We start from the raw sequence: 22385 nt of genomic DNA on the forward strand, positions 1-22385 counted from the left end.
GCCCCGCCACCACTGAATGTGGCGAAGAGCTAGGCCTGGCTAGCCAGCCTCTCCTTCCAAGGTGCAAGCAGGAGGAACAGTCGCACAATCCGGGAAGCGCTCCAGGTTCATAGCACAAGGGTCCCAGCAATGGCTGTGGTGAAAGCTGGGTCCTACTGTCTGCAACACGAACCCCAGGAGCCATCCAGAGGCCTCCTGGGAGGTGACTGAGCAGGGCAGCCCAGCTCCCAGAAACTCCGCCTGTTTAAATGGCATAAGAGCAAGAGTCTAGCTGCCTACGCAGTCTGGTGCTTCACCTGGTGCCTAGCCGCAGAGAGGGTTTGCTGCTGCAGCAGCTTCGCCTAATGCTTGTCCATTTGTATTTCATGCCCCCATAGGAGGGCCCCTAAGAGACATCCAGGTGCATCGGCGCCTGCTGCCCTCGGGTACGTGAGTACGAGAGCCAAGCCTCCAGTGCTGGATCTGCCCGTAGGAGAGGAAGGTGATACCAGCGTGACCTGACGGTTCTTCCAGAGACCGCTGCCGGCTCCCAGTCCCAGCCTGTGCCAAGTCCTGTCTGGAATCGAGGGGGCATCTGCTTCAGGCCATGAATTCGCAGGCTGGCAACAAGGTTCTTGCGGGGAAAGGTGGCAGCCACATACGCTCTTCTCCCGGACCTGCTGGGGCCTGTGACATAATGGCCTTTGGGGAGACCTATTTACAGATTGATATCGAGCCCAGCAGCCACAGGTCCGGCTGGTGATGCTCAGGATCCCTCTGAGTGGAGGCTGCTTGGACTAGGGTGAAGCTTTGAGTCTCAACTGGCCACACTGCCATATTAATGACGAGCCCAGCCACCATCTGCTCCATTTCAACCACATTAAGCACGGCCCCTCGTGCTCTGCGGAATCTGCCAAGGCAGAATGCAGGGCACCGTGGGTTAGAAGTTAGCTTTCTGCAGCTGCTCCTCTTCCAAGTGAGAATCGAAGCCAGGACGCAAGTGCCGCTGAGCTCCTGAGTAGCCTCTTCACATGGTCGGGGAATGTTAATTAAATTGGCGATGAGTCTGCTGTGCATCTGGCTTGTCCCATCCTGGGCACACAAGGGCTTTGTTCTGTCCAGAACAGCGTAGGTAGCCATATTGGGTGGCCTGCCTGCTGCAATCTCCTCCTTGAGGGGACTTTTCTAGCAGCCTAGGTGTCCTAGCTGAGATCAGGCCCCATTATGCCAGGCACTGTCTGTACACATAGTGATGGTTTGTCCCTGCCTCAGAAAGCTGACAGTTTAAATGGGCAGGGGATGCGAGGGGATGGGACTCACCCCAGGTCCCTCCCAAGGCCAGTGGAAGAGCTAGGATTAGACCCAAGCTGCTCTGCCCACTAGACCTGCTGCCTTCCTCCTTTCCTGGCTCTTGTGAACGAGTGAAAGTCCCCCAACCTTTCCAGTAGTCAGAACTGCAGCCACCTCCTCTCGGTCTTCTCCTTCACTTCTCCCACTTCCAGCCTCTTCTCCCTCCCTCCCTCTCTCTAGGTTTTTCTGCCACGCTCCTGGCCACAGTATCCTAGTCCCATACAAACCGATCTTCCCGGTAGTCGCCCAAAGAGCCAGTGTCTTCCCTGCCCCCACGCCCAGACAAGACAGTGATGTTTTTCGCTCTGCCTCATTCCTTCCCTCTTGGCCCCTCCATACGATGATGTTGATACAAGTGCCTTCTCCTCAGGAGCCTCTCTGCCTCCATCAACACTTAGATACTCAGCTCTTTGGGGTGGGGTCTTTTTGTTCTGTTTGTACAGCACCGAGCGTGGTGGGGTCCTGGTCCGTGACTGGAACTGCCAGCTTCCACCGTAATCCAGATCGTAATCGCCTTCCTCCCTTACGTGGGCCCCTTCTTTTCTTCCTCCCTTTGTGAGCAAGTTCACACCGGCTAAATGCAGGCTGCCCCCGCTTCCCAGGAGCACTGGAATTGCCAGTCCTGATCAGCCACCATCCATGTAGCCCAAACAGCTTCGCAGGAAGGTGCAAGAAACCCCTGCCGAGGAACCAGCCTGTGTCGGTGCTTTACTCGGGATTCACCACTTTGGGAATGGACTGCATCCGGCCCCGCAGCCATAACCACTGAGCTGGTGTGGCCCTTCCCCAAAACACTTTCGCAAGGGACACCAGTAGCCCAGGTTCCGATTCAGTAGGACGCTAAGTGCGACTAACTTCCCTTTAGGATCCTTTCCAGCCCTGGTGTCCAGGGCTTTTGGTGGAAAGTTTCCCGCTCCCCTCCCATTCAGCCTTCGCTCTAGGCTTTGTGGCTGGCAGACGCTGTCCTGATGCTGCTCGTTAAGGGGGAGCTGGCAGAAGAGCTGCTGCCTCACAGAGGGTGACTGATGGGTGCCTGTAATGCATTGTGTGGGCTGTTGCCTGCACATCTGTGGCGATGCGAGCACCACGCCTCTCAACTTCACTTCAGTCCGTGCATGGGCTCTTCTGCTGACCCGTGGCTTGAAGCTGCGCAATGGGCTGTGTCAAGGAGGGGATACGAGCGGCGTGGCAGGAACACGGGCGTCAGCTGCAGCTATGAATTCTAGGGACGACTTGCACTGGAAATCACCACACAGGACAGCCACTCTCCCCACAGGGCAGGGCAAAGGGGAGACTGACTCTGTACTCGCTTTCGGTGGCCCCGGTTTAAAGGCCGTGTCGGTTATTTTATCACTGACCAGCCACTCATACTGCACAAAAGACCCTGTCTTCTCTCTGTGCAACTCCACCATTTCTCTTCACACTCCTCAGGGAGCTGTGGAGTCCCAGGATGACACAGCCCAGCCACAGCTTTGCCTTGGCTCCTGCCTCCCCCCTGCAGTGCATCTGTCCTCCTGGCCACCCAGCCTCTTTGCTTCCCGTGGTGTGGAGTAATGAAAGTTTAGCAAGACCGTTCATGAGAAGGAGAAACCTACCCCAGCTGTTGCCTTGGCCCTACTAACCAGTAGGCATAGGAGGGCTCTGGAGCACTCTGGTGGGCAAAGCTGTCCTGGCACCCTCCAGGCATTGACCCAAAGTGGATCCTGCCGGGAGAACCAGCCCCCCAGCCCTGGTGTTACCCCTGGTTAATTAAACAGAAAGGTGTTATCACCCAGGTGGTTAGCATGCCAACCCCCTCACTCAAGCAGATACTGGCCAAGGTGTGGGATTTGAATAACTGACCCTTGAAATCTGTTAAGGGCCCATGTGATAATGATGACTGCTAATTACACGCACTTAGCAGTAATTTATCTTCACCGTGGTTATGCATGCGGCATTCCACTACAAAAGTGACTCTTAAAGGAGGAGAGGTTTTGTTTTGAAGGAGGATGTGTGTGTCTGGGTGTGAGAGAGAGGGAGAGAGACCTTTGTGGGGTTTTTATTAACGATAATGTCCAGCTGTTATAAGGAACTGGAGTGAGACATACAGTATATCTGGGGTAACTGCACAAAACGATGGTGACCTACTCCAGAAGCCGAGAGAGTTGAAACCTCTAGTACACCTCTACTCCGATATAACGCAACCTAATAGAACACAAATTCGGATATAACGCAGTAAAGCAGTGCTCCGGGGGGCGGCGCTGCAGACTCCGGCGGATCAAAGCAAGTTTGATATAACATGGTTTCACCTATAATGCGGTAAGATTTTTTGGCTCCCAAGGACAGCGTTATATCAGGATAGAGGTGCACGTGTTTCATTCCATATTGCATGGGAACCTCATTTATTTTGATCAGCAAGGCACTCGGCCCTGCCTGGAGGTTGTGTATTAGCAAAACGTGGTCACAATGCAAATGACAATACAGGGTCCGAGGCAGCTGGAGAGTCGGACCCCTTGATCTTTTAAAAAAAGGAATCCAAAGCTTGCGATTGCCTGGTGTGGCCCCTGGTGCAGCAGCAACTGGGTGGGGTCGAGGGGTGCAGCTATGAAGCAAATGAGCGAGCACCTCTCGACAAACGCTTTGCAAGATAGGAGCTTCCTGAGCGGAGGCTTTGCAGGGGGATTTTGCCTCAAACCAGAGCCGTGCCCTGCTAGCCTAGACATAAATACCTGGGGGGGGGGGTGATCCAGGCTCACGCGCCAGGGAGGAACTGCTGAACGTCTTTCAGGTGTCACAGTCGCCTAGCTCTTAACTAGAAGGTTTAAGCAAGATGATAGATTTGCCTTAGACAGTGGCGGTGCGTTCCACCTCTCTGTGGGATAAGCACGCATTAAATGTGCACCGTGTACACTCAGACATGGCAGAGACCTTGCTTCCCTGGCAGAGGGGCCCCGGTCCATAAGGAGGTGTGGGTGTGGCAGGGGGTATCTGGGTGGATGGATGGGTAAACAGCACTCCTGATGGGCCTGATTCGCCTCTCGCATAGGCCACCTCAACACCAGTTTAACTCCATTCGCTCCCCTGGAGTTGGCCCCTGGATAAACCTGAGCAGTCAGGCCTAGATGATTAGGCAGAGCCAGGCTGGAAGGGGAGCCCGGGGCCAAGTCCTGACAGGGACCCAATGAAAAGAGAGGGAAGAAAAGCTCTAGGCAGCCCCGCTTGCTGCTGCCAGGGAGAGGGCCCTGGGCTCCTGCCTACGGATAGATCAACATGGCTCAGAGGGAAAGACACAGTGCAGCCAGAGGCCTTCATCCTTTTCAGTACCGAGGAGCCCCAGACCTAGCATCTACCTTTTCCACCTGCTCCAAGGAGATGGAGCGCAGCATGCTGGGAGCTGTGATTTCCGCAGGCTGCCCTTTGCATGAAAGAGAGTGGTGGCCGCAGCCTGTGGCATTTTATGGTCTCACCGTAGAAGGATTCGATGCTCCTAGGAAGCGGAAGGGGGAGAGAAAGTAAATCGGTCAGTGCGGCAGCTCTCAAATGGGCTGACGTGTATGGTGGAACCGGAGGAAACTCAGAGGAGAGCAATGGGACAGGGCAAAGGCCTGGATGAACTATCCTATGAAGAGAGATTGAAAAACTTGGGACTGAAAGGAGACGTATAAAAGGGGCCATGATGAAAGTCTATAAACTAATAATTGGTCTAGAATAGGGACATAATTGCTCCCTGTCTCATAACACGAGAACATTCCATTCAATTGAAAGGGGGGAATTCAAGACTGATGAGAGGACAGACTTTCTCACACTGTGTGGGGTTAGACTGTGGAACTTACTGCCACAAGAAGCCACTGAGGCCAAGAATTTAACAAGATTCCAAAAGGGAATTATTGTTTATAGGTGGGGTGACCAGATGTCCCGATTTCATAGGGACAGTCCTGATTTTGGGGGCTTTTTCTTATATAGGCTCCTATTACCCCCACCTCATCCCGATTTTTCACACTTGCTGTCTTATCACCCTATATATAGGCACAGAAAGCTTGTCCAGAGTTGTCATAGTAAATGACAATAAAATATCTGGAAGGTTTATGGAACCTCATGCCCTAAGGCTTAAGCCAATCTCTAAAATTAGAGACCAGGATGAGATCTCTGTGGAGGGCAGATTATCCCATATTAGCGACTGCAGGGTTCTTACACCTTCCTCTGAAGCATCAGGCTGGAAATAAGGCATACATTTTTAATGATGGGAGTAATTAACCGTGGGGACATTTACTAAGGGTCATGGTGGATTCTCTGTCACTGACCAGTTTTAACTCAAGATGGGGCGTTTTTTCTAAAAGCTCTGCTCTAGGAATTATTTGGGGGAAATTCTGTGGTCTGGATTACATGGGGTCAGACTAGCTGATCACAGTGGTCCTGTTTGGCCTTGGAATCTGAGTGTTGGAGATGGGCTCTGGAATAGAGAGAGGTTGGGTCTGATCTTCTCTGGCAGTTCCTGTTTTTATGAATTCTTCAGGCAGTAAGTCACTGCAGCATCTCAGAGGCTCAGGATTTAAAAGCAAGCATCAGGTTCTGTACCCAGCATGCAGATACCTTGTGCTCGGTGTTGCGTGAAGGTTTTTACCGTGCGCTGAGGCACATCTCTGTTTTTAATTGGGTTTAGTTGGTTCTTGGACTCAGTGCCAGAGGAACTGGATGAGATGCTCTGGCTTGTGTTACCCAGGAGCCCGGGTTGGATGATCTCATGCGTCCTTCTGGCCTTAAAATGGATGGAACTGCAAGGAGAGATGTTCTCTGTGTATAAAAGGGGCCTTTGCCACCTTGCTCTGAATTCCTCCTCTCTGGTCCCCTGGCTCCTTCCACCTAAGAGTGCAGTAATCAGCCGCCCAAGGGGGCAATTGACCTCATTTGTTCCAGTCCTGCCACCAGTTGTGGGACCTGCCACTGGTTCCAGTTCTGCTAAGCCACGAGCTTTCCATGGGTGGCAGCTGGTGTGTGTAGAACAGGATTCTGAGCTCATTGAATCACAGAATCTCAGGGTTGGAAGGGACCTCAGGAGGTATCTAGTCCAACCCCCTGCTCAAAGCAGGGCCAATCCCCAACTATATCATCCCACCGAGGGCTTTGTCAAGCCGGGCCTTAAAAACCTCTAAGGATGGAGATTCCACCACTTCCCTAGGGAACCCATTCCAGGGCTTCACCACCCTCCTAGTGAAATAGTGTTTTCTGATGTCCAACCTAAACCTCCCCCACTGCAACTTGAGACCATTACTCCTTGTTCTGTCATCTGATGGCACTGATAACAGTCCAGATCCATCCTCTCTGGAACCCCTTTTCAGGTAGTTGAAAGCACCTATCAAATCCCCCCTCATTCTTCTCTTCTACAGACTAAACACTCCCAGTTCCCTCAGTGTCTCCTCATAAGTCATGTGCTCCAGCCCCCTCATCATTTTTGTTGCCCTCCACTGGACTCTTTCCAGTTTTTCCACATCCTTCTTGTAGTGTGGGGCCCAAAACTGGACACAGTGCTCCAGATGAGGCCTCACCAATGTCGAATAGAGAGCACATCCCTTGATCTGCTGGCAATGCCCCTACTTATACAGCCCAAAATGCTGTTAGCCTTCTTGGCAACAAGAGCATCTTTAAAATACAGTGGAACCTCAGAGTTGCAAGCACCAGAGTTATGAACTCACAGACAACCACACACCTCATTTGGAACTGGAAGTATGGAATCACGTATCAGCAGAGACCAAAAAAAAGCAAATACAGCACTGTGTTAAATGTAAAGTACTAAAAAAAAGGGAAAGCAGAGTTTTTCTTCTGTATCATAAAGTTTTAAAGCTGCATTAAGTCAGTGTTCAGCTGTAAACTTGAAAGAACGACCAGAACATTTCGTTCAGTTACAAACAACCTCCGTTCCCGAGGGGTTCCGAACTCTGAGGTTCTGCGGTGTGTGATTTTCTTTTTTGAGGTTTTCTGATTTGATGTGAAATTCCCATCCCTTCTTCTCATAATTTGTGAAATATTTTATGATGTCAAGTTTCTTCATTCCATTCGCAAACCTCTTCTGATGCCCTGGCCACCTTCTTTACACTTCTCCTTTGAAGAATTTTCTTTCCGCAAGGATCTGATTAAACAATTGCAGATGAAGCAGGGCAGATTTAATGGGGCCAATTCCATGGTGCTGCTACGATGTACACTGACTGGGGATCTGGACCCCCTATAGCTTGTCTTAACGTGGTCCCTGGAGTAGACTAGTTGCTGATTTTCACTCAGTGCTCCGGCTGATCTCTGTGAGAGCCGCAGGCGCTCAGCGCTTCTGAAGGCCGGGTGCTACATGCCACTGAGAGAGAAGACTCCCTCCTTGCAATGGAAATTGTTTGTCCAGGACCCCAGTCCTGGCAGACTTCTTGCAAACGTCTTGCCTCATACTCACACAGAGGCGCTCATTCATAGCAGAGGAATGTTGGAGCAGGATAATATGTTGAGCAGCCTCCGTCTTTCAGCAGCCTGCCACAGATCCTGTAACCTCTCGGATGCATTACTAGAGGGGGATGAGGGGCATCTCTCGGATACCAGGAGATGAATGCCTCTCTTTAAAATCCCAAGACTCAAGGACATGACTCTCCTGCTTGACGTTACTATTCGATATTTAAACCCAAGTAGAAACGATGGTAATTTTGTTATTAAATCTCTGAGAAGATGAGTTTTTTAAAAAGAGGGATAATATTTTCCCTTTTTCCCCCCAAATAAATCACAGAAAAAGGCTGTTTTAACTGCTTTCCTGAGCAAAAAAGAATGGAAAAAGTTCTTAATTTTTAGTAGATTCTCTCATTGCTTAAGGCTGAGACATCTCATAAGAATCCCAGTTAATGGAGGGGGTGGTATTGTTGAATAGGTAAGATTCCAAGAATAATAAGTTTCAAAAGGGAGCCCTGAGCATTCTTGGAAAACCAGTGTAAATAACCAGCAGTGGCATGACCAGACCATCGCTTTATGGAGAAAATTGAGGCTAAACGTCACCTTACCAGCAGAACATTCTCCCACCTGGAACCTGGCATCATGTCAAAACTCAGCATTAAACAAAAGACCTTTCTTTGGCCTAAGACTGTTGCCAACGATAGTCCAATTCTTCACTTCACAACTAAACCAACCATTAACTTTCCTCGTGCAATTTGCTTCTCGCAGCTGAGAATCCCCTTTTCAACCAACGTAAATCCAATAAGGAATTCTGCTTTTACTGTGGAAAAGGAATGTCTCCCAGTTCCGTCTCAGTTCATAATGTTAATTCTTAATTCATAAATGTAATTAATCTAACATCAATATAGTGTCTTTCACCCTAATTCACTTTTCACTGGGGTTACCGCGGCCACCTCTGGGGTGAAACATGACAAGTGTTTATCCACTCACAGCAGGGCCTGATCCAATGCCCACTGACGTCCATGCAAGTCTCCATTGATTTCAGTGGGATTTGGATCAAGCTTCCATTTACCAGAGGAAGAGACGCTGCTCTTAAAACTGCAAGGAGAATTTAGGGAGGCAGAATGTAATGACACAGTCTGGAAGTTTGGCCGGGACAGCAGCCCTAGTGCCTTGTGAACCTTTCAGACTGCAAACCCTAGGGGGGAAGGGTTATCTGTCTTCTATGTATGGAGCCCAGTGGGATGTTTGAGGCACTGCTGTATTATAAATAATTCTGTTACTAATTATAATAATAATCAGAACATTAATAGCCATAAGTGGTCTGGTGGTGCGGAGCACTGATCTACTCTGGGGGAAAAGGACTTGGTCATAGGACACTTATTGAAGCATTCAAAAACTCAGTGCCCCATCAATCTACAAACCCTGGGAAGTGCCTGAGGGAGAAAGGGGAGTTGGAAGGGCCTCTGGGAATCCAGGGAGCTTGGTCCTTCATCTTCTGTGTGGGAAACCCCCAGGGGGGGAACCCAACCCTTAATACATGTTATCTTAAAAACACTTGGTCTACACTCCAGCTGGAAAGGTCACAGTCTGGCTTCCTGGCCTTTCAGTGATCAAAGACTGTAGCATTTTCTTCCACGCCTGAGTTGTTCTGCTTATGACTGAGCTTCCAATTACAGAGGCAAAGAGGAAAAACTATACATCTTTCAGATGTATTAATTTTGATGCTATCTAACATCTTTCACTCCCCAATTATACCCTAACTCTTCAAATAACAAAATCCGCCTGGAGGGGGACTAGTGAACCTGAATAAGTTGTGGGCTGGATATCCCCACACACACCCCACACCCCTTCTTTGCTCCTGCATTTGCAAATTCTTTGCAGAATCTAAGGGTCTGCAGTTAACATTTGCCAGATTTCCTCCCTGAAGGTGCATCTGAAAATTAACAATTCAGGGTAGAATCCTGGCCCCATTGAAGTCAATTTCAAAACTCTCCTTGACTTCAGTAAGGCCAGAATTTCACCCCAGATTCTTGAGCCTCTCATGCTTGTCCTTATACCGCTGATGTCATTGGGACTGCTCATGAAATGAGGAGCACTCCCTGTGAGCAGGGTACCAGCATCTGTCCCTGCAGGTCTCTAACTGGCCCTGTTGTGTGCTTGTGTTGCAGTGCATGCCCAAGGGAGCCTCCCAGGGCCTAGCAAAGGGCGTGTGCTCCACGTGTTTATCCGCATGAGGATGTGTATGCAGCACTCTGCTGAGAGGGGCCATACTGCACGCGCAGGCTGCTCACCACCACAGTGCAGTCAAGGAGAGCCCCATTCTGCAGCATGCACCATATAGCGGGTGCGTTACAACATGCTGGTAATGTATTCCCGGCACTTAGCCTGGGGATTGTTATCTGCTGTGGTGGTATGTCTCCAGATGTGTTCCCCACGTATGTGACCATCTGGGGGACAACTCTGGGCCCAGATGGAGTAGTGCAAAACGTGACTTTCATTCCAAGGGCTATCGGCCGCTGTGCACCCCCATGCAACTCCACAGCAGTCCGTGGGGCTACCTGGGGGTCACTGAGGGCCTGCGGAATTGAACGGCATTAAGGATTCCTATGCATCCCAGCCTGTCTTCCCATTGTAGTGACAGTAGCTGGTCAGTCTCGTGCAAGGGGTGCGTTGTTCTCATGCACTGGTTTGCTAAACTGCCTCCTCCCTCTCCCCCAGGGTACTCGCGCTGAGCCCAGCCGTTCTCTGTGGCTGTGGCTATGTCTGCGTTTTGAGCTGGGGTGTAATTCCCAACCCAAGGAGCCGTATCTGTGTTTGCTCTGATTGAGCTGGTGCACTGAAAACAGGCTAGCCGCAACAGGGGAAGGGTCTAGCCACCCCAAGTACGGACGCCTCTGAGACACTGGGCGTGTACTTGGGGCCACTAGCTTCTCCTGCTGCTCCGGCGCTGGGAGCTATTCTGTGGCTCGGTCAGAATTAGTTACATCTCCTTGAGCTGCAGTTCACACCTCCAGCTCAGAGTGCAGACGCACCCTTGTGACAGCCGTGCCGTCCGCTGAGACACAGAGACACGTGGCTAGAGATGAGCAAAGAGGCACCATTTCATTTCATCCAAAAATTCCCTGACATTTTAAAGAAACATTTCATTGCTGCTGCCTTCCCCCCTGCCCCATTTTGTCTGAATTTTGCTTGCCTGGATTTCAGGCTCCTCTGTAACAGACGCACTTAGGCAAGTTAGAAAAGCAGTGAGGTTTAGGGGTGTTTTTGCAAATGCTTATCCCAATCCAAAAATTCCCTTCTTCCAGAATGCAGACAGTAAGCTGCAACGTGATGTTTGCTGGGCACGGGGAGAGCTGTGAATCTCACTGTTACTGATCAGCTAAAACCTGTACTCATTCTCCTACATTACTTTTTATCCTGTCTCCCCCGCACTGCCCCAGTTCTCTTGTTTGCTGCCTCCATAATGTTATGGCAGGCACCTCCAGGTGGCGCTGTTAGACGTTGCCTTCCAAGTTCCTTTCCTTAGTGTGTGAGCTAGTTTTGAGTCTTGGGAAGACATTGGCCCAGATCCCAGGGGAGTTAGGCACCTAAATATTTTTGAAGATCTGAGCCGTTGTGTTAGTTTTTGGGTATGTGGGTAGTGAAGGGTTTGTTCTTCACCTTGGGATGTGGTTCGGGTCAGTTCTGGACGTGCAGCTGCTGCCTGGGACCTGGGGGTTGGGGATGGACTGAGATTTTTGGGAGATGGGATTACCCTGCTTTTGCTGTTGGACTGTCTCGTTCCAAGACTGGTGCATGTGGGTAAATAGAGCAAGTTCATACTAAGGATGTGCCCAACCTGTGCATGAATGAGTTCTCCTTCACTGGGACACCAACCTGCAAGGCCTTGACCATCTTCCGTGACTGGGTTATGCCAGGGCCAGAAGAAAGGGCAATAAAAATATCTGAAACTGTTACCTGCGATAGGCTTATTTCTGCGGCTGGTCCGTAGAGTCCAGCCCCTTCAGTGCAGCCTTGTCCTATTATGATCTGCCCTCCCCAAATCCACATGTGATGCCCTTGAATCCCTTTTAAGCACAGTCAGTCAATTCCAATCAGTCACGCCCTGGTATGAGAGGAAATCTCTATCTAGGTATGAAATATCTCAGGAGACAAGCAGTTCAGTGAACGGCCCTAGACACAAAGCAAGTCCATTCTCAATTCCAAAGCTATATCCTAAAAATATAAAACTTATTAGAAGTCACATCTCGGATGGAGATGAAAATCCACGGCAGTAGCCGAGGGCCGGTTTGCAACCTTCGTCCCAGTGGATACCCGACTCCAAAGCTGCGTGTTCGCTTAGGGAGGAGGAGAGAGAAATACCATCTGCCAGAGGATTTGTGGGGTGAAATGCTAGGGCCTGTGAGAGGCAGGAGTCAGACTAGCTAATGGATTGTCACCTGGGGCATGTCAACCCCCTGGCAGTTATGAACAGGTCCAGGGTGGGATGCCACCCGCACTCCCTTTCTTTGTGGCGGGATGGGAGGAAGTTCCATTATCATCTCCTGTAAGGTAGAATCACAGCATGGAAAAGCTGGAGACAGCGCAGGGCTGTAAAGCCATAATCGGCCCTTCTGGCCTTAAAATCTGTGACCCTCTGTGTCCTCTTTCAGCTTCAATGTTTGCTTATGTTAGTCATTGCCAAGGACATGAAGCATCTTAATATTAAACTTAAATAGCCCAACAAGGGGCAGGGCCTGGTAACAGGCCATCAGTGGCCAGCTGTCAATGGCAGATTAGCAAGTATCCAGTCTAAATTTACTGTCACTAACTCTTGTGCGTGCGCACCATGTGCGTCCGGGTGTACAGATGCGCACACAGGAGCCTGTAAACGTTTTTCTGATTCAGTCCTGGGGCAGTTCCAGCTCTTAACGCTTTTTACATCAGAGCCCAGTTCCCTGCAAAACAGACAGGGGAAGTGTGAATGATCCTGAAGTTCAGACCAGTTGCTGCCTGTGTTTTCATATGTCAAGATCGGTCCCCAGCGCTTGATAGTCGAGGCTGCCTTACTCAGCATGTGTCAATGCGATGCACTAATGCTCAGCATGCTGCTGCATTCATTCCTCAGCAATTAGTTGCCATGACCTCTTGTTACAGAGCAGTGCTTGGATTTGCCATCTGAACTTGCTGACGGTTCCCAAATATCAGCTGGACGTCCGGTTGAGTTAAAGAAAAGAGAACCCCAGAGACACCCAAACTGAACTGCACTGTGCTAAATGTTTCTAGTGGCTTCAGGCATTTTACAAAATGTAAAAATTTTAGCGTTTGCATTAACATGTGACCTGTTCTAAATGAAGCTGCATGTATCCATGGATGCCCTCAGAAAAGAGTTTGGCTTCTTGTTGGTTGGTTGGTTCTTTGCATTTGTTTTTAAACTGAAAGAGGCACATTTTTACCAAACTCTCCCAATTATCTGATCTTCCACACACAAAAAAAATTAAAACTCAGCTCTTCTCTCGTGCTCTTCATTCCTAGATCACAAAACACTTTGTTGCAAAAGAAGATGAGTGTCATTATCCCATTTTACAGATGGAGAAACTGGTAAAAGGAAATATGGTGCATAATTAGACAGTGGAATTCATTGCCACTGGGAGTTTTGAGGCCAAGAACGAAGCAAGATTCAAAAAGGGTCAAGACTCTCATATGGATAGCGAGAATCTCTGGAGTTATCAGAATCAATGCTAACAAAAATGTTGAAGGAATATTAAACCTTGTTCTTCAGGACTGAAACCAATCTCTGTTAAAGACCAAGATGAGCTGTAATGTGGGGGGCAGATTACCCCCATCTGCTATTGCAGGGCTCAGCTTCCTCTGAAACATCTGGTGCTGGCCACTGCTGGAGACGGGCTACTGGACCAGAAGGAACTCAGATCTGTTTCATTCTGGCTAGGCCTGTGTTTTTAAACTGTGACACAATGCGTGGAGAAAGGACTTGCTCAAGGGCACCCGGCAGCTCAGTGGCAGAGTCAAGAGTACAATCCAGTTCTCTTGTCTCCTTGTCTTGCCCACCAGCCCACTCTCCAGTGCCACTGATTCAAGCGCTTTTCCACTTTGCCCTTAGATGCGCCCTCAGGGGCTCACTGAAGTGTCTGGGTCAGCAGCAGGGAACAGAACCAGGCCCCGTGTGGCCATGACAAGCTAGACACTAGGCAGCGTGTGATGTATCTTGCTGCTCTGAGGGACAATAGTTTCTAATTATTTCTGGGTAGGTTGATTGATACCCACTCATGTCTGGCTTTAATTCCCTTTCTGGTTAGTGGGGAATCGTGCGCCCCAAAGACACTGATAATCAGGCAAACCTTAGCGTGCTGGAGAGGGACTCAGGGCGGAACTGAGTGAAGGTTCCGCGGTCAGGTTTTCTTTGGGGACTTTGGGCATTGCTTTGGTGGGCACAAATGCGCCTCGAGGAGTTGGAAGGGGATAAAGCCGTGAGTCTTGAGTCACGTTGCACAATCACCAGCATTGCACAGACAGCAGCCGGAAGCAGGGTGCATGGGAGAGTGTGTGTCTGGCAGAGCTGCTGGGTACCCTGCCAAGGCACCGGTGTCTGGGAAACCGGTCGCAGTCCGAGCTGTGGCCCGTCCCTTCAGTACCAGGTTTTTGTTCAGGCTGGGTGGGTGGATTGCGCTGCCTGCAGATCCTCACAGTTGTTTGTCTGTCGCTGGTAGCACACCGGTGTCCTGGCACTAGCCAACCAGCTGCTCTGGGAGTCGCTGGGTAACATTGCCAGCAGTTATCTCATGGAGTTGTCCGCAGGCACTAATAATAATCATCGTCTGGCTCAGCCTTTGAGCCCAAACCCCTCCTCTTGGCTTCTGTCCCTGCCTTTCGTCTCTTAGATCCTGAGCACATCTGGCTGGCAGATGGGGAGCGGTGAGGGGGACACCTGCTGTTGCTCCTCGTCTTATCTTTGCAGTGACTCTTGGACGCTGCCTTTCAAACGGGGGAGGGAGGAAGCGACGGGGCCTTAGATGATGGCGGGCAGCCAGTGTCCTCTGTGTGCGTGGTCAACACAGGGTGCAAATGTGGGCAAAGGCTCCCACTGGGCAGATTGGAACCGCTGGCCTGGCGCAGTGGTGGGGTTAGAAACTAGTCTCAACCCCAGTGTGCCAGGCGCTGCACAAACACAGTGCCCCAGTGATTGCACAGGCTAAGCCCTGCATCCTGCAAATACATCCCGCTTCACGTTGCCCACTGTGAGTAATCCCACCGCGCTGGCCACAGTATGGACGTGGTTGTGGGGTCAGGAGACTGGTTGGCCTCATTTGCATGCTGCTGTGGAAGAGCCTCAACCCAAATCATTCCTGGGCTCTTGAGCAGAGACAGCATCACCGAGCAGCTGGTCAAAAATCATGAGATTTGGTTTTGAAATCGTGAGTAGGGCTCCGTGTTTGTCATGGACGTCGCGGAATCTGTGACTTCCTGCGCCTCTGTGACTTCTGCAACGGCCAGTGTGGCTGACCCCAGGGCTGCCCAAGCAGTTGGCCCCGGGGCCATGCTGGAACGGCTCTGCAGCCAGCTGCTCGGGCGACCCCGCAGTCAGCCGCACCAGCTGCTGCTGGATCAGTCCCAGCCCGGGGCCAGCCACACCCTCTGCTGCTCTGGCAGCCCCAGGCAGCTGGCCCCGGGGGCTGCCTGAGTAGTGGCCGATGCAGCTGGCCATGGCGACCGCCTGAGCAGCAATTGCAGGGTGACCGGAGCAGTGGCTGGCCCTGGGGCTCCCCCCTGGCAGCGGACCCCTCCAAGGTGCCGCCCGCCACTGGTGCCACAAGCTCCCCCCTGGCAGCACCCGCCACCCAAGACTCAGTCAGGGGTATTTATGGTATAAGTCACAGGCTGTGACTTTTTGTTTCTTGCCTGTGACCTGTCCAGGACTTTTACTTAAAATACCCGACTAAATCGTAGCCTTAATCATGAGATTCTGTAAAAACAATAGCTGTGGTGTTCTTTTATTTGCCTTCTGCTCTTTGAGCCTTTATGGGGCACTGGGGTCACATTTTGAAGCTTTCTCCACAGCCACGTGGGCTGGAAATGTACTTTTTCTTTAAGAATGAAGGCTGGAATCATTACAGATCCACCTGACTCCAGGAGCTGGGGCTTTAAAGAAAACAATCAGTATCATGAGACTCATGACAAACTCATGAGACTTGGCAACACTGCAGAGAGCAGGGAGCAAAGCTTAGCAGGTGGCTCTGGAATCTGACCACCTGCCCTTGGCCTCTCCATCATGCCTTCCTGGAACAACACAGGCCCTAAAAGAAGAGGATGTTATGGGCTCTAGCAGGGGGTGAGGAACTGAGCACTTGGGGGTGTGTCTCTCTCCCGCTCAAAGTTTCTTTGCTTTGGCAGCCTCGGGGTTTGCTCTGAGCCAGTGTTGGAGAGAGAAGAGTGCTTGTGTGTTCTCTCCTCTTGGAAAGGAAAGAGAGCGTGAGTGAGCCCATGAGAGAGAGGGCATTCTCACTCCAGTTCCTCTGATACCCCCTCCCATCCAAGTTTCATGTTAATACCTCATCTCTGTGTGCCGGGACCTCAGCTGGGAGAGGCTACAGTTGTTAATTCCCCATCTGTGCTTCTGATTGGGCTAAGGAAGGGCCAGTGAATGGGGGAGTGTGGCGTTTCCCTCCTTAGGGCACGGCTCGGTAGAGCATTAAGCTTTTAATTGAGGTATAAGTGGATCAGTCCAAGGAAGGGGGCACTTGTGCGGCACGCTGCTCTGGAGCAGGCGGCTGTTGGCAATCCATGCAGCTGCATTAGTAAATACACGCAGGGGGATACCAGCGGCGAGGAGGCAGCGCAGCCAGAGCAAAATGCTTTTAGGTAAGTGAAATGCAACTTTCCTTTCCTCGTGCTTCCAACAACGGGCAGCCTGCTAGGTGGTCTTTTATGTAACGGCTACTTGAAAGCTGGACAGTCCCCTCCCCGGATTCCTGTCGCAGTCGGCTTTTTAATCAGCGTGAAGTGGGAAAGCTGTTAGCTCAGCTTGTGCTATGGCTTGAAAATTGAAGGTAGGTTTAGAGAGAAGCTTCTCGTGGGCGCGTGTTACGCAGACATCACAAAAGCTTGCACAAAGCACTGGGGGGTTGGCCAGTTTTGCAGCAATGATGGCAAAGAAATCGAACTAGGAAGAGCGCCACGAATGTCTCCCTGTGAATGGTTCGGGGAAGTCCAGGCATGTTTGTGCTGCTAACGTCCCAGGTGCACTCCTCCGTGCAGAGACAGTGCAGCCTTTACTCACAGCCACCTGCAATGGGCTTTTATAGAGTCCTGCGAGCCCAGAAAGATGAAATCAAATCAAGGTGCAAGTTGTAAAAACTGCCCTGTTTCCTCTCGATCTGAGGCCAGTTTAACTAGGGTTACGGACCCCAAAGTGCGTCCCCCTCGTGAGCTTGGCCAAAGGCTTGAGGGTCAATAGTGACAAAGACATTGATGTGAACTGTTGTGCTGTCAGGAACGAGCCTTGGAGACTCATGGAACTTAACTGTTGTGCTGTCAGGAACCTGGCTTGGAAATGGTGCCTGGTTATAGGAGCATGATACCTGCGTATCCTCTGCCTTATCGAACCTCTCCGAGCCCCTCTCTCAGCACTATCAATCCTAAACTGCAATTTACAAGCAAAGTAGATTCAGATCCCTCTCCATTTCCATCCCTTGAGAACCCATTGGAACAGAGGTTGTATCTTTTTTATTAGAACGGGTTAAGTCTTGCATCAGTCCATCCGTCCTCAGAATGGTCAGCCTCCCCCCAGACACACACGCGCAACCTGTTTCTTCAGCTGTCAGCTTTTAATCTTAATTACCGGTGGGATTCAAGCTGGGCTTGATTCACTGCAGCCTATTGATTTTTCCCAGGGCTATGAGAAACAGGTTGCATGCTGACGTGAGCTTTATTTTGTCCTCTCTTTTCATCTGGGGGTCAGCTTTTACTTTGGCACATCCTCCTGTTTCTGTTCGGCTTCTTTGGAATGTGATGCCCGTGTGCTGTGCTCTTCATATGAAATGAGGTTGGGTGGGGGAGAAGACAGGCAAAGGTTTTGAAGAAAACACAGTTCAAAAGCTTGCAGGAAGCTCTGCTGATCCTGGTTAGCTGGTGTTTTTTGGCTGCAGAAGGCTCATTGAGTCAAGCTGCAGCAACAAATAAAGTGAACTGGAACACTTGCGTCCAGTCTGGTTTCGCTTGCAGACGTGGGAGCCCTGGTTCTGTGCTTTTATCATTATCATTGTTAACTTTCCACCACGCCGTTAAATGACCCAGCTTCACATTTTCATTTCACTCCCATGTCTTACGTTGTTGTTTTTGTCATCAGTGTTATGGGTGTCTGTACAGCTGGTACGTATAGGATGGTTCCTGCTCTCTGCCTCTCTCTCTCTCTATATATATATATTTATAGACGGTTACTATATCACGTACATGTGCATGTTTATGTCTGTGTGTGTTTTATAAGACAGTTGCATCCACGGAAACACGGATGTTATTAAACTGGCACATCTGGCTGGGTTTTTTGAACTACGGCATTGCTTGTCAGCTGCCTTGCATAGATCACTTTAATTTTTTTAATCATTTGAAACATAATCCATCTTTCGTGAGCTGTCTTTCCCTGTGTTTCTGGAACAAGTAACAGTTCTCGGGATATTTATCTAGGATATTTGTTAGCCAAAGCAGGTTTAAAAAATATAGCTTGCCTTTATCCTTGATGCTTAAAATATGTAACTAATGTTCTGAAATCTTTGTATTTTTATTTTTTAAATTTTAAAAAACAAACTCTTCTGTATCCTGGCACACGATAACACACTTCCTCTGGATCTTTTCCCTTATTCGCCACCACCTGCCTGTTCTTTCTATTTCCTTTGCCTCTCTAATTTTTCTGTATTCCATCTCAAATGACAAAACAGCGAGAATAATTTTACTCCAGAAAATTTCTCACCAAAGGGCACTGTGCAGTAACGTACTGTATCCTGTCAGTGCTTGGTAGTTTAATGGAACCCTTTGTATAGTATCGTATTCCACCGGGGTACCCTGAAATTTTGGAAAGGACTGCAAAGGTTTTGTTAGAATATATTCTGTTAGCCATATTTATTTGAGTTCTGTTTACTTCCTGACGTGTGTAAAGTGTCCTCCTCTTCTGAAGCGGTGTTTTGAAGCACACAGAGGGAGAGTGAAACCTCAAAGCCAGAATGTTCTGAATATCTAAAGGATTAGAATTAAAAAATTCCATTTCCCTAGGGCAAAGGCGTGCGAGCATATGGAGTTAAAAACTGGCCATGAAAGTTCTGAGTTAGCCTAAGTGCGGAGTAACTTTGAGTGCATTAATGGATGGGTCGTGCAAGCTTCTCCACCAGGGTGGGAATTATTAGCTGCATTTCAGGTAAGGCTTTTGAAGCCTTTATGAGGCTTTGTCGTTGTTACCACTTGGTCAAATTGTCGCCGTTCCACTGAAGTCAAAGGCGCGGTGACAGTTTACACTAGCTGTGGATCTGCCCCACTTACTCTTTTTGATTTTTGTCTTGACTGCTGCAGGCAGGAACCATCAAGAGGTTTTGAAATCTGTGTTGGTTTTTTTAATAGAATATGGAATAAAATGCACTCAAAGTCAGCAAAACCAAATTCTCTTCAGGCTCAAAATGGCGCTAAGCCCCATTGTCTCTGGGCAGGCAGATGTTGGGGCTGATTGCCCCATGCTAGCGGCTGAACGAGTTGCGCTGCTGTGCAGGTACTAAAGCTGATGGCTTGTGATGAAGATCTTTGCAGCAGCAGTGTGCCTCATTGAGGCTCCAGTCCAGCCAGGGACTTGAGTGCATCTCATTGACTCCAGTGGGACGACCCATGTGCTTACAGGCAGGCAGCTCCCTACGCACCTGGCTGAAATGTCCATTGAAGTCAGCAGAAGGAGGCGCGTTGTCTTCAGTGCACATTGAATCAGGCACTTTGGCTTTGGGAAGGTCTCCGCTTAAAACACTGCAGCCGTGCAACTGCACCACTGTGGCACGTTAGTGACATGTACTTCGGATTAGCCTGGACTCCGCAACAACTGGCATTAGCGGAGCTAGTGTAGACCAGGGAAGCCACAGCTGACTACTTCGGTCTCAAGCAGGGGTGGGCTCAACTGATGCAAAGTGAAACGTTGTCGTTTGCACTGCGGGTTTGCAGTGGTGCAGCTGCCCGTGTCGCTGGACCCCCACTATAGAAAGGCATCAGTCATCTGGACTGGAAACGGAGTGTCTAGGAGTGTGGTTGAGGGCAGCACTGCCCCTTTGCGATGGGGTCAGTCGGAGATGGCTGGTGCGTGGTAGCAGGAAGCCATGTTGTAAATCGTTGGGTGGCGTCATGCTTGGGTTCTGAAAACATTTGGGGTTTATTGATCCATATTTTATTTGGCTGCTTTTAATTGACTGCATACTAATGCTCTCTGTTCTCTCCAGAAGAGAAGTGTCTCATTAAACCAATAATCTTCCTATCCATCTGCAAAAGGGCCTGCAGTTATAACGCTTTCTCAAAAACATCTTTATGTGTGGATGCCGCAAAAAACAACCACCACTATTATCTCCCCACAAATGGCTTCTGTTTTTACTTCTCCATTATTAGCTACCTTAAAAACCTGGGTATGTTGCTCTTCTGTCATTGCCAGGATTTAATGGAGGAAAGAATTAATCTGGATGCGTTCTCAGCATAATGTTGAATGCATCATTTTCCATCCCATTTCAGCTGTGGGATTTGGTTTTCAGGGTCTCTTCATCAAATGCTAGAACCTTGCTTTTGCTGATATTCTTTGGGATGAATTTCCCCAGCAGTTACTTCCATCAGAGGGGGCTAACTCTTGGAAAAGTCTCGAGGAGAACATCCATTTGCTAATTTCAGTGCTCAGCTGGCATCTTAAAAGATTGTGCTAGTGAGTCTATTGAACCACGTTTCCTGTGCTGCCAGCCCCTTTCAGAGATGGGGGGATCACTATCGACTTTTGTATAACCCAGGCCAGAGGATTTCACCCAGGGATTCCTGCATCAAGTCCATATCTTCTGGCTGAGCTAGAGCAAACTTGATGTAAAGATGCCAAGTGATGGATAATAATGGATTTCTACTAATAAATATTTCAAGCAAACCTGAACGTTTTTGAAATTTTTAATAAATTGTGCTCCTGATAGCAAATTGAAGAGCCCTCTCCCACTGTTCCCAGTACTGAAGGGACTAGCTGAAACAGTCTCAGAACTGTTACCAATGATCTTTCAGCATTCACGGAGAATGGGTGAGGCCTGGAGAAAGGCAAACGTAGTTCCTATCTTTAAGAAGGGGAACAAGGAAGACTGGGGAATTATAGACCCTACTTTGATATCTGGAAATATACTGAACAAATTATTCAACAATCAATTTGTGCGCACCTAGACGATTGTAGGGTTATAAGGAAGAGCCAACATGGATTTGTCAAGAACAAATCATGCCAAACCAGCCTATTTTCCTCCTTTGGCAGAGTTACTGGCCTGGTGGGTAGGGAGCAAGCAATAGACGTGATATGTCTTGATTTTAGTAAGGCCTTTGATGCAGTCCCACGTGATATTCTCATAAGCAAACTCCGGAAATGTGGTCTAGATGAAATTGTGCACAGCTAGTTGAAAGACCATACTCCAAGTGTCATTATCAATGGTTTGCAGTCAAACTGGTATCTAGTGGGGGCCGGCAGGGGTCAGTCTTGGGTCTGGTACCAATCAATATTTTCATTAAGGATTTGGATAATGGAATGGAGAATATGCAGATGACACCAAGTTGGGAGAGATGGGGAACCCTTTGGAGGACTGAATTAGAATTCAAAACGACTTTGACAAATTGGAGAATTGGCCTGAATTCAACAAGATGAAAGTCAAAAAAGACAAGTGCCATGTACTTCGCTTAGAAGGAAAGAATCAAATGCACAGCTGCAAACTGGGGACTAACTGGCTAATTGGTCGTACTGCCGAAAAGGATCTAGGGGGTTATAGTGCATCACAAATTGAATCTGAGTCACCCAATCCCCTGCCCCAAATCAGAATCCCCTCCTGCACCCAAATTCCCTCCCAGAGCCCACACCCTCTCCTGTACCCCAACACTCTGACCCAGCCTGGATGCCCCTCCTGCACCTCAACTCCCTTCTAGAGCCTGCACCCTCTCCTGCACCCCAACTCCCTGCTCCAAGTCAGAATCCCCTCCTGCACCCAAACTCCCTCCCAGAGCCCGCACCCCCTCCTGCACCACAACCCCCTGCCCCAAGTCAGAATTCTCTCCTGCACCCAAACTCACTCCCAGAGCCTGCACCCCCTCCTGCACCCAATCTCTCTCCCAGAAAGAAACTAATATAACAGCTGTTCTATGGTAAGAAGTTGGCTATTTTGAATTAATTTAACTATATTCTGTATGTTTTAAGGCTGAAATGTAACCACAGAATGGTTTTATGTTCATTAATAGCCCCGGGCCCACAAGAGAGTTAATCCAGCCCTGCTCTTAGGTGGGTCCATTTCATCATTGATCCATGATTGTTAAACCTATAGCTAATAACTGGAATTGTGCACTGAATAGATCTCTTGGATTCTTTTGCCTCTTCAGAGCTAGATGGTAGGAAAGTAAGTCCTACTATGTGTTTGTCTGTCTTAGGTGAA

At 49.3% G+C, this 22385-nt stretch overlaps 1 protein-coding gene across 3 annotated transcripts in view; it reads left to right on the top strand.

The window, feature by feature from the left end:
* ZNF385C (zinc finger protein 385C) overlaps positions 1-22385 on the top strand; it is a 153612-nt gene that overhangs the window by 59003 nt on the left and 72224 nt on the right. The window contains exon 1 of one of the 3 annotated variants that reach the window (XM_030541400.1): positions 16358-16584. The exons of the other annotated variants lie outside the window; for them this stretch is intronic. Coding sequence (XP_030397260.1) covers positions 16575-16584 — 10 coding nt within the window. The 5' untranslated portion in view covers positions 16358-16574. Of the gene's footprint in view, positions 1-16357; positions 16585-22385 lie in introns of those variants that run through there. 3 annotated transcript variants of the gene reach the window in all.

Source organism: Gopherus evgoodei, chromosome 23, assembly GCF_007399415.2.
Source record: "Gopherus evgoodei ecotype Sinaloan lineage chromosome 23, rGopEvg1_v1.p, whole genome shotgun sequence".
NCBI classification, from domain to species: Eukaryota; Metazoa; Chordata; order Testudines; family Testudinidae; genus Gopherus; species Gopherus evgoodei.